At 35.4% G+C, this 13,533-nt stretch overlaps 1 protein-coding gene across 1 annotated transcript in view; it reads right to left on the bottom strand.

Annotated features, from left to right (window-relative positions):
* Positions 1-367: 367 nt before the first annotated feature.
* EPHA3 (EPH receptor A3) overlaps positions 368-13,533 on the bottom strand; it is a 352,910-nt gene continuing 339,744 nt past the window's right edge. Inside the window, exons 16-17 of the mRNA XM_047099501.1 lie at positions 6,584-6,739; positions 368-473 (exon numbers count right to left, since the gene is read on the bottom strand). Coding sequence (XP_046955457.1) covers positions 368-473; positions 6,584-6,739 — 262 coding nt within the window. The remainder of the gene's footprint in view (positions 474-6,583; positions 6,740-13,533) is intronic.

A 13,533-nucleotide genomic window follows, 5' to 3' on the forward strand; every position in this document is an offset into this window, starting at 1 on the left:
AGTCTTTTCTTTTGTGGCTATTAGTAAACAGAGCCACTGTGTTCATTTTGTTATTACACTTGTTTTGCTTTTATGATAATCAGTTTATGGTCAATGGCTCTATGCTAGTTCTTCATCATTCCACGCTGAAGAATTTTAATTTAACCCACCAACTAATATAAAAAAGCAATTACAAAACAAAGTACACCCCCCCTCCCATCCACTAAATGACAGGGGAAAATAAAGAGTTTTTCGATTCCGTTTTAAGGCATTTGTATTCATATCTGAGTGTCTTATTGGGCTTGGAACAGCATCTCCAGCATTATCATCTGTCTGTAGAACGATGCTACATCTTCCACAGCCACCACTTCCTTCCAGAAATAACACTTTACACTGGAACTGGACCACTTTTTGATTGTGTTTCTAGAGCTTTAATGCTACTGATGATTTTCTTCTGTGGACCAACCACAGTGACACCAACTTTTTTCATATCACTGTAAAAAAAAAAGAAGAACATGTCTGGTGAGAATTCTGGTTTCCTGGATAATATATGAGCAGAGGATTTTTAGTCAGCAAAGCTTGTACAATAATGTAGCTCAGTGCTTTGAACCTAATTTTCTGATTTTTGCATCATCCACGTATTGTATCCTGACCAGTCCACCTATGTTCTTATGGAAGAATGGATGGTGTGGTGGGTTGACTAGTGTCCCTTCAAAATTTCTGTCCATCTGGAACCTTACCATGTGACCTTACTTGGAAATGGGACACTTTGCAGATATAATCAAGACAACGGATCAAGATGAGATCATTCTAGATTACAATGAGCTTTAAATCCAATGAGACTACCTTGGAATTTCACTTAGGGGGAAAAAAAGACCTAGCTAAGCATGTGGAAATGATTAATTAAATAACCTTGATTCAAATAATTTGTCTACATATTCACCTCTTTCAGGTCTTGACTCAAACACACCCCTCTCAGAAGGCCCTCTCTGACCTTCTTATTTAGTATTATAAAACCTCTTGAACCCATATCTGCATTTCCTATTTTCTTTTCTTGTTTTATTTTCTTCCAAAGCATTTATCACCATGCAGCATAATACCTTTCTTTCTGACTTATTTATATTCTCTATCTTGTCCCACAAGTAGGTGAATTCCATATGAATGGGGATTCTTACTCATTTTGTACTCTGCTTATTAACCACACCCTGAACAATGGCTATTAATAGTAGGGGCTCAATATGTACTTAATAAAGAATGAACCAATACTCTAGAATATGTTTATCCAGGGAAGATGACAGAGGAGTAAAGTATCACTTAGCAAGAAGCATTGAGAATGGCATGAAGAAAAAGTATGCGTGCAAATATGTGCACGCACGTGTACACACACACACACACACACAGAAGGGGCTCCTTTATACTGAACATAAAGGAAAGAATGAAAAATTGGGAGTTCAATTCTACAAAAATGGACCAATTGATTTCTTAAGAAATGAGTTCCCAAGCAACAAAGTTGTGCAAGCAGACACTAGGTACCATTTTAGAAGCAATTTACATGCTCTTAACACATCTGTTACATAAAATTCACCAAGACTGTGTTGCATTCCTATCACCTTGGCTGGGAATGGAATCCTGGTGGCCTGCTGGTTACCTCCCTGCTGCCATTCAAGGGGCTGGTAAATTCTCAATGTACAACTTGTATCTTGCCTGAGTCCTCTTTGATTTTACTCCAGCAGCCTTACTTCATGAGGAAGGCTAGTGGGGCGATATGGCTGCTCCTCTGTGTAACTGTGGATAATGAAACTCTCACTTAGAGTAACGTAGGTTATTTACATACATTGATCCCTGCTTCTGAGGTGTATTGTACGAGATTTATCCCCACTTATCCTTTAGAGTCAGAAAACAGGGCAGATATAAATATATGTGTACAAATCAATAGATCCTCACTCTGTTTGGATTTCTTCTCTCATTCTTCTTCTAATTCTATATTATACTTTTTATAACTTACCAGTTTTTTTCTCTGACTTCCTTTTCTCTTCCTTAAAAAAACTTAGAAACACAAAATGATAATCATGGAAAGCAAGAAAACAATGTTTCCAGTGAGAGAGTAAAACATGCTATGATGTCTGGTCCGGACCTTTTTTATAGAACTGAAGCACCCATACCCCAGTAAGCTAGAAAAAATAAGATGAAGAGTGTTCACAGATTGCTTTGGGACAGCTCTGAAGGGCCAGCCCAGCTCTGGGACTCTTGTTCCAATAAAAAGGGCCAAGTTTTCTCCTATAGCTCAATGCCCCCCTCATCACTTTTTAAAATACATATATATCCCAAATGCACTCCTCAAGAAATCTTGTGCATAAAACGGTTTCAGATTCTGTGCCTGAAACCCGACATAACTAAACAGATACATAATTTTGTATATATTCATTGCAAAGGATTACATTAGAAAAGATAAAGTACAGGTGCCTGAGTGGCTCAGTCCGTTAAGTGTCCAGCTCTTGATTTTGGCTCAGGTCATAATCTTATGGTTCGTGAGTTTGAACCCCACTTCGGGTTCTGTGCTGACAGTGCAGAGCATGCTTGGGATGCTCTCTCTCTGACCCTCCCTGCCCCCAGGCATACTCTCTCACTCTCTCTCAAAAAAAAAAAAAAAAAGATAATTATCTCTTTAGGTTATGCCTTAGCTGGGGTTTTATGTCCCCTCCATCCTCTCTACCCCTTCCAAAATGTCTTCTACCCAGCACCCTGCCACGTCCAAAATAGTTGTAAACATCCAGCTGCTGTAATCTAAATAACATTCCATGTGCTTATCTCATTTTGACTATCCTATTCAGAAGAGCAATGGAAAAGTTCAAGTCTAAAGAGCAGCTCAAGATTGAGAACAGAAGTTAATAAGCGATCTGGCACTTCAAAGGCAAAGGCTAGGTGATGGCACTGTGAAAATGGCATCCAAGGGTGCAGGGTAATGGCATGTAGCAATTAATCTGCCTAATATTCATTCTCCATACTCAATTCTCTCTCAGTTTCTACAGTCCCTCTTGCCCTCTTTCATTCCCTTTTCACATTAACCTTCCTAAATCCAACTTAGGCTATGAAATAGTATGTTTTTAAAAAATGTTATTTGTACTGAACAAAACAGCACATTTTCTGGATTTCACTTGAAAATTAGATGACTTGATTAGTAAATGAAGTCCCTACACTAACTGAAATAGATAATTATTTATTTGGATACAAAACTTTATTGACTTTTATCCTATGAGTTGAGAGTCTGGATAGAAGAACAAAAAGTGAAAATCTTTTTTTAGGTATTTTGTCTGATTTCAGGAGAGCCTCTAGATTTGTTTAGGCAAGAGAATAATTTCTGAATTGAGTCTGGATGGCACACACACACACAAAAGATTGAAAGGAAGAAAATTTAAACAAAAAAGCCCAAGGCTACAAAAGGTAGGATGAATTATTGAGTTAGATATTTTACAGCATTTCAGTAAGAATGTTGCCTCATTAGATTTCCCCAAATTGTGTATTATGTATACATTATATATGTATTATCTATACATTATATATGTATATATGTGTATATATATTATATATACATTACATATGCATTATATATACATATATAGTGTATTATATATACATTATATATGTATTATATATACATATATATGTGTATTATATATACATTATATATGTGTATATATATATGTTAATTTTATGTTGTCCCTGAACTGAAGATAAAGGACAGGAGAAAGAACATTGTGGGGACTGAAATACAGAGAGATGTGAAACCGTCTGGCTCAGTGTGAAGGACACACCTAAAAGAGTCGAGTCTCCCAGGAAAAGTCAGCTTTCAACTTCAATGTACGTTCATGGGTTGTTGAAATAATAATAATAACAATAATAATTAAGTGAAAATATTCTCACCGACCAAAAAGAGCTTACCGTCCAACAATGCAGTGTTGAGACAAATACGTTCTTAAGTCGGAAGTGTAACAAATGCTCCCACTTCACAGTCTTAAGCAAATAGCCTTCTTACCACATTCACAGCTTATGACATCTGACTATATTTAAACTGTGAGCTAGCAGTTGATCATATTGACAACGTTCTGCTAATCCACTTCTGTAGAGGTTTCATTATCTAGAAGCTCTGGGTGTTGATGTTTGATGGAGAATAAACATTTGTGGACCTTTGCCTTTGAAAACCTGGCAGTGGTTCAAAATGGTCAACTTTGTGTTTGTTCTTTGTTAGGCTTCTGTGCTCTAAAGCAGGTGTCTTGTACAGTGTAACCCGAATTGTTTATATTATTAAAATTAGAATTTATAAAAATATTGAAAGACATGAATATATCCTGGGACTGTGTCTGATCAAAATAACTACCACAGAACCTCAAAGAATATTGTTGATCGGGTCCGAAGTCCATTTAATAAACATTACATTCCACTTCATACAGAAGTACCAACACATGTCAGGTACACGAGAGTGACTTTATTTTCCAGGAACAAATTCTCTTCTTAATAGTAACGTACCCTTCCTAAAAGTACTTCTGTGAACTTTTGGGTTTCTGATTGGAATGCTATGTCATAAATGCTAAGCTTTACCTATTTGTTAGGCACTTGTATCTCTATTAATTATACTGCATGCTCCTTTTTGTTTTTTTTTTTTAATTTTTTTTTAACGTTTATTTATTTTTGAGACAGGGAGAGACAGAGCATGAACGGGGGAGGGTCAGAGAGAGGGAGACACAGAATCTGAAACAGGCTCCAGGCTCTGAGCTGTCAGCACAGAGCCCAACGCAGGGGTCGAACTCACAGACCGCAAGATCATGACCTGAGCCAAAGTCGGCCGCTTAACTGACTGAGCCACTCAGGCGCCCCTGCATGCTCCTTTTTGACATCTAATCTGTTGCTCTCCACAGTGACTTTGTTTAGATGGCTGATAGGATGACAATGAAAGTCTTTAAATATTCAACATCTAAATATTAAAATATTGGATGGAGAGGATAAGACTTAAAGAAACTTGAGGGCACTACAGAGTTTATTTAATTAACAAAGATTAAGGTAGGAGACTCTAACACAAAGATGGGCCTGGTCTCCAAACAGACCCTGCACACTACACAATTATGGATAATTAAAAAAAAATTAACGTTTATTCATTTTTTGATAGACAGAGCATGAGTGGTGGAGGGGAAGAGAGACAGGGAGACACAGAATCCGAAGCAGGCTCCAGGCTCTGAACTGACAGCACAGAGCCCGACGCGGGGCTTGAACTCACGGACCGTGAGATCATGACCTGAGCTGAAGTCGGACACTTAACCAACTGAGCCACCCAGGCGCCCCCAATTATGGATAATTTTAATGTATATGCCTGACATGAAACCTCTTTCTTTGGAACAGTCCTCTATCTTATCCTCAGAAATGGGTCCCTAGAGCTAAGTTCATGTTACCTTGTCCCAGGTCTTTTGATCATGGCACATGGCATATGATTTTTGAAGAGCCAATCTACAAGCAAGCAGGACTAGCTCACCAGAATTTCTCGCCTGAGGACTGAGTCAAAAGACAGTTGGACCTTGGTCAGTTGAGGGACACACCAAGATTGTATGACCTAGGTCTGAGAAAACCATGTCTAGCCATATGCGTAGACATGCAAAACAAAAAAAAAGTCACTGGGCATAAAAAAGAAAAGTATGATGTGGTTACATTAGGAAGTATATTAAATCGGCTCTCATTCACAGAGAGATGGAGAATATGGCTTCTCGTTCTTCATTTTCCAGTTCCCAATTACTATACCCTGTGAATGGGGACTAATTTCATTGATTATTCACTGGATTCACCTGATTCTTTATAAACCTCCTTTATCCTTACGGCCATGTGTTCATATCAAAGGATTGCTATTAGCAAAAATCCCTGTCTAGGAAATACAGCACATTATACTTGGTTATTTTTGACATTTACACACAAAACCATAAATTAACACTCATTAATGCATGCTAATTATGCATATCCTGTGTTTCCAAACTTCCTATAAGCCTTTTAAGGAAAACAATAATATTATGTCTTAAACTTATTTATAACTTCATTTTCTAGCATGATATCCTTCACAGGGTAGACAATAATAGATGATGATATACAATTATTTAGTAGATGTGAAAACTACCTTTAGATTGTAGTGTGTTTTCCTGTATACCAGCTTATCCACTTAGTTCCTAATTTTCCATTTCCATAGAGGTTAAGCTTTGTTATCAATGATAGAAAATCACAAATGCAGGAATGCAGTTAACCCGAATGCTATGTTTACTTATGTCCTAAATTAGGAACTTGGGTCATTGGGCTGGGAGTAGGGAACAGGTCTATATCTGTTGGTCTATCTGAAGGAGGTCATAGTTCAATGGAAATACCTATTGTGGGGAGCTATGGTGAGGAAGGAAGACACATCAAGATACATAATTCTAGAAGTTGGCATTGACAAAGAGACCCGGGACTCAGCTCAGTGGTTATAGAAGACAGTAAGAACCTCAGAGTTTCAGCTAATATTTATAATTCATTAGTCCGAAACATGTATGTCCACTAGAAAGTTCAGAATCATTTGGTCTTAAAAACTTTCTCTTACTCTGTGGAAATCTTGGCTATGGTGTCACAAGAACTGTACTCCACGCCTGTGAAGATTTCCTTGCACTGTGCTGTCCGGACACCATTAAGCCAGTCACCTGTTGTGCGGAAGGTAGTGATGTCGACATTGCTTTGGTCCAGAAGAAGGTTTGATGGCCTGCAAGAAAAGAAAACACCAAAGGAAGAGAGATCAGGAATCAGCAGAGTTGCTGCGTGTCAAAATTTGACACCAACATCAGCAGGAACTTCCAGACTTCATGTGGTGTTCCTGTTTATTTGTGGAATTTATCTGCCATGAAGGCTTCATCTGTTCAAGCTGGCAGCTTGCAAGAATACTGTGTAATCATCTTGTCTCAGTGCTTCCCTTTTCCACTCATGCCTGCTTTGTAAATCATTGAAACTATGCCAGTGGAATGCATAAATATATCCATACATACTTGGATAATTTATTTTCTTTAGCTATTAGCAAAGATGGTGGTAATTCAGGATACAGTTATAGGAGACCTGACACACTGAATACTTTGCTTTATAGATGTTCATGTGTAGACATTGTATTGGTTGCTTTCTAAAGGACAGTTGAGCAACCTAGATTATACTTACAGCAGGACATGAAGTCAGCACAGATGAAAATAATGTCATACATGTCATTAACAATTAAAATCACAAAAAGAATAGAAAAAATAGCTGAGTAACAATAAATGAAATTCTCACATCTATTGACAATATTAAATGGACTTCATGACATATAGAGAAAGATGAAAGGGAGAAAAATATCGGGACTGGTACTGTGACTGTGATTTATACTGCACAATACAATCATCATTAAGGGGAAACGTTTAGAATTGTTTTATATAATGACAGGTCTGACCATACATCTGTGACCAACTGCAAGATCTGGTGAATCTAAGGAACAGCAGGGACATAAAAGAAACAGAGGAGACCATATTTTCATTCTGGGAGAGCCAAAAGAAGCAGCCTATTGGTAAAATGCCCTTTGGGTGTTTTTTTCAGATCGCAATGACCTGTTAATTGTCCTTTGACTCATAAGACTGGGACCAGATAGACAATTGACTTTCTTTATTTTCTTCTCTTAAGGGAAGGAGCTTGAGCAAAAAGCACTAATGAAGGCCTTTGTTTTGAGATGAATAATAACAACAACAGCAGCAATGATTACATTGAACATTTATGAACACTTCTAATGTACTGGGGTCTATACTTCGCATAGTACACAGATAGGAAGGACTGTGATTTTTACAACAGGTACCAATGCTATGTCCCTATAATAGAAATGGAAATTGAAACCGAAAGAGATTAATTCACACATCTGAGTTTCCTCAGGCAGAAGAGCCAGAGCTGGGATTTAGACACCAATTATTTTATTCCAAAGCCCACACTCTTGGCCACTATGCTATACCATTTAGGTGGACTTAGTTCATATTGTTTTCTTTTAAGTTATTTATTTAAATTTACATTTATTTATTTAAATTTATGTGTATCTGAATTTATTTAAGTTCCATGATGTGGGTTCTTTAACTTTTATATTCCATAAAGTGTAGTGGTCCAGTGCACAGACACTGGAACCATAAGGCTTGGGTTGAATCCTGGTTATAGCACATACTATCTGTGTGATCTTCGGTGATTTCTTATCTTGTCTGCTTTCTCACCTGTAAAATGGGAATGATGATCACAAGAGATTTCACACAACTGAAGACTAATGAATTTTAAAAAAGATTGCTTATGCAAGGAATACTCAGAGATGTGGACATATAATATGCTATCGGTTAGCTATTTGTTACTCTGACATAAGGTAACACATCTTGTCAAATGGTTGAAGGTTTTAAAACTTCAAAAAGAAAATAACACAATAAGTCCCAGTTTATAAAAGCTGCTGGAAGTGTGGTGATCTTGTTAATGATCTTTCTGAGCAATTAAAAGTTTAGTCATGTATAATCTTATGAGCATTATAATCTTATAATCTTATGGGGGCCTTATTTGAATAGCCAATAACTTTTACAACCTCACAATCATTCTATAACCAATGCTTGCAAATGGATATGCTATTCTGATTTCTGTAGTTTCTGTTTTCATTACTGCAGTAAAATATATTATTAACATTGAAACGGTGTGTCGTAACCTAATCTTTAACTTATGATTGAGAAGGTGCATTTAGATTTGTACTTTTTTAGAGTTACCATGCAGAATCTTTCATGTTTTATGATACTGCAGTCGAATTTGATCAGCATTGAGCTCCTAAAACTTTTTAAAATTATTATTTTAAAAATCTCCAATAATAGGATTTGTTAACTAAACTTTGCATTTTCTTAAATGTTAAAAATTAATGCTTTGCCTGAATGAAATCTGTTTTTTGAAGTTCTTAAATTCAATATTTAGAATTATCAGAGGACATCAAAACAAATGAAAACTATACTACCATGGATTTGTCCTTGTTTTAGAAACAAATTCAGCTCTCTAAAGTACCAATTCAATAATATTTTTAGAATTAGCATGAAATAACAAAGTGAACCATCTTGATGAAATTAAACTGCATAGTGTTTTATCAATGAATACTAACCATTGATTATCATCTAAGAAATGTGGTAAAGCTCATATTCTCCTGAGAAAATCTTTCTGTAGAGCAAATCTACAATATGCCAACTCTACCCACATTTAAAAGCAATTTTTAATTAGGAGATTTCTATTACTATTGATAATATTTCTCCAACTCACTCCCTGATACATAGGAAACAAGTTAACATTCTCAAATCTGAACAAATCTGTACCATGTCCTAACCCTGCATGCTGTTGGCGGAGACACATGAAAAAATGTAAATGGACTATCCATCTGGATTTTGATGGGGATATATGGAATGTGTTTGATAAAAATAAGTTTTTAACTAATTTTTTTATTTGATAAAAGTGAAATATTAAGGAAATTTTAATACTGAGTTGAAGAAAAAGTTGGCAACATGACAGTTGGGTTCTGTCTATATTTTCATCTTGTGTGGAAAATATAGATCGATAGCTACTTTCCTTTTTCTCATGATCATTTGTAGAGAGGGAGATAGCTGAAAATGGAGGACTTTTGCGACCTTCTTTCCATGAGACTAAACTCAACTATTTCAATCTTCTTTACCTCAAGTATTTAATTTATAAATTAAAAATTAAACTTAAAGAGAATGTAACATATTTATACATTACGGTTTAATTTTAACTAATAATCAGAGGTTATCTTAAAAAAAGGAAAAAAAGATGGGGTGCCTGGGTGGCTCAGTCGGTTAAGCGGCTGACTTCGGCTCAGGTCATGATCTCATGGTCCGTGAGTTCGAGCCCCGTGTCAGGCTCTGTGCTGACAGCTCAGAGCCTGGAGCCTGCTTCTGTTTCTGTGTCTCCCTCTCTCTCTGCCCCTCCCCCATCTGCGCTCTGTCTCTCTCTGCCTTTCAAAAATGAATAAATGTTAAAAAAAAATTAAAAAAATAAAAAAAGGAAAAAAAGAAACAAAAATTAGAAATGATTTTTAAAAATCATTGATTTCTTCAAGGAATACCTAGAAAACTACAAAATGTAACATTTTATAAATTATTCTCTCCTGGGGCATATGTATAAATAGTTCTCTATGATTCTTTAAATTATTCAACAGAAAAAAAGGTTATTTTAATAATTATAAATTTCTTGCCTTTTTTTTTTTTTCCCTAGGATTTTGAGGAATCACAGATACATATACACAGGTTAGATTCCAAAATTTACACGATATTCTTGGGTTGTTTTAGCATGACGCTCATGGGTAAAATAGCCTTTGTCACTAGCCAGCATTAGATGTAACATTGAACCCTGTGGGTAAGCCACTGAATTAGTACACAAAATTAATAGGAATAACATTAAATCAGGTGTAAGAAATTTTGATAAGAAAAATGAAGTCATACGTAGAAGACAATGATATATTAAACCATCTATAGGCATATGTGCACATGCACACAGGCACACACCACAGCTTGGATTTCTACAGTAGCTGTAGCATAGACTCTAATGTCGACTCTTGTCGACTCTTGGTCCCATGAACAGCAATACTCCTTTATTTATGGGTTTGTGGGTATGAAGAATCAAACCCCAGGACATTTATTCAGAATATTTATGAACTGTGCCTAATAGCAAAATGCAGAGTTTTTTTCTTCTTAGTTCAAAATGGTTTGTATTTTTAAACTCAACACTATAGCCAGACTCAACAAGAGTTTAGAGAAAATTAGTATAAACAAATTGAAATAGAACAGGACGTGCAGATTAGGGATTAGAGTGACCCCAACTGAGTTTTTCTGTTTATTACTTGGATCAAAGTACAATGAAGACAAAGAATGGCCTAATTTTAATGCCAGTGACCTCAGAATAACCAGCCCTGCAAAGTATCATTTTTCCACTTCCAGGATTTCTCTTGGGAATTCAAATAAAAATTGGTTCCTTTCCTCCTCTGAGAGGACATCTGGAGAGTTTATCAATGGATAGGAATTTGTCTCTCACTGTGAAGAGCCTGTGATGTCTCTTCATGCGCACCAAGGGAATGTGGGCTTTTTGAGCAGCTGCAGGCATTGGTTTTTTTTTTTTTTTTTTTTTTTTTTTTTTTTTTTTTTTTTTTAGACCCAGCCCCAGACTTGGGTCTGAAGGGGAAATTTATAGGCTGGGTGATGTGCACCGTGAGCTCACACTTTTACTAGACAAATTAGATAGGTTTCAATCCATGCAGCTGTAAACGATGTCCTGCAGAGTTCCACCTGATCTTTTACAGCTTTTCATAAATCAGTACCTACTGGCCGCAGACCGCAGTCATTAAAAAGAAATCATGGAAATTACATGTTTGCTCAGGGGAAGCAAAAAATAACTTTCCTCCCCTTCTCTCTCCCTCCTTGTATTTAGGTTTGTGAATTATTCTTTTATGGGTTTTCATACTGTTTATTAAAGACGTATACATATATTTTCTTCTGATTAAATCCCATTTTACCTGCAAAAGGTTTCATACCAATTAGCACCTGATATTGGGTACCCAATGTGAATAAACAACTGTCACTCCCAAGAATATATTCTCATAATGATGTTACTTCAATATTGTTTTAGAATTCCAAACCACTAGGATGGAATGTTATCTTTTTATAACATGAAAAGACTCCTTTTGGTATACAAAGGGCTTTATCTTTCATGAATAAAAACAGTAATGAATACACATTCCCTGAATAAGTAAGTGGATGCCAACTGAGTTTAGAAGTAAATATCAATGATACTGGAGATGTATGTTATTCCACTGTAATTATCTATTTATTGTCTGTTGTTCTGAACAGTTTCAGGAAATATATTTACTCAAGAATAGTTTCTTAAAGGCAGAATATTAATTATATCTATCTTTATTATTGTCTGAAATTAGTAATCTAATTTTCCAATATCTTTTATAATTTATTGTTAATTTTTTAAATTTGAAATGGTGCCTTCTCATCATATTTCAGGGGGAAAATATTTTATTTACCAATTTTTTTAAATGTGGATTTATTACAATCTTGATCTTTTTATATCTAACATTAAAAATTCCAGATAAAGTTTAAGCAAATTTAATTTGTCATCAGTAACTAAGAATCCTTTTTGAGTATACAGAGTTCCCAACAGGGGAGTAGGATATACATGACACATTAAGGTGAAGTACAGTTGCTGTGTTTATTTTAATTATCTTTAGGCCTTAAGGATAAGAATCTTAGCAGTTATAGCTATTACAGCTGGTTTAATTCCTCCCAGTGGCAAAATTACCTACTTTGATTTTTAAGATTAAAAAAAAAATCACCTGGGTATTTGGCATATTTGCTTCCCTCTAAAAAGTTCTGTATAATATTTAATTAGTGAGGAAAGTCACCCTGTCAGTTTCAGAATTGGAGGTCAAAGTCACATTGAGAAATAGACTGTTTTTTTGGTTGTTAGACTTCTTTTAAAGGATGCAGTAGTTGTCAAAATACTTACTCTCAAAAAGAATTATATTTTGTTCTCTTAGCGATCAGAAGCTTTGATTCATACTAATTTAGTGCCATTAACAGGGGAAAATTACTAGTATTGCTCCATTTATCTTGCAAGTTAATAAATATGAGTCCCTTTAAAGATAGTGATCGATGCAATGGAACAATATAGTTAAATCATTTCAGTAAGTTAACTAAGTACAACTGGATCTCCAGAATTTCATTGTGCGATCTGAAGAGAAACCAGAGTATCCAGAACTTCATTGTAAATTACTATTAAATATATTGTTTAAGATCTTATGCCATGAGGGGTGCCTGGGTGGCTCAGTCGGTTAAGCCTCCGACTTAGGCTCGGGTCATGGTCTCACAGTTTGTGAGTTCGAGCCCCGCACTGGGCTCTGTGCTGACAGCTCAGAGCCTGGAGCCTGCTTCAGATTCTGTGTCTCATTCTCTCTCTGCCCCTCCCCCACGTGTGCTCTATCTCTGTCTCTCAAAAATAAATAAAAATGTAAACAAACAAACAAAAAGATCTTATGCCATGAATTTGGTTACCTTCACTTTAGACCTCCATTCTAAATATATGGAATGTATTTAATTCTTTATAACAAAAATGTGTTTTCCATAAATTTATAATACTATTAAATAATATAACTGCCTGGAGTATGAAAATTCTGTGAATTTAAAAATAATTGATCTATTTCATTTTATATACAAAAATATCCAAAAATTAAAGAGGCCATCTTATTGCCTGAATGGAAGTGAATTAATTCATCTCTCATATTTCTCTATTGTTAATCTTCTTTATTTTTAATTTAGCTATATTCATGGAAATAATTGATTTAAATTCAGGAGCTATATCTTATATACAATGTAAAGGCAATTGAATATTTATATAATATAAAAATGTATATCATTAAATTAATTTAAATAGTATAAAACTAATCCTTCAAAATAGTCTCTTTTAAAAAATGAA

This window comes from Lynx rufus, unplaced genomic scaffold, assembly GCF_022079265.1.
Source record: "Lynx rufus isolate CCGP_SWC_20201006 ecotype Redwood Valley unplaced genomic scaffold, mLynRuf1.p SCAF_5, whole genome shotgun sequence".
Classification (NCBI taxonomy): Eukaryota; Metazoa; Chordata; class Mammalia; order Carnivora; family Felidae; genus Lynx; species Lynx rufus.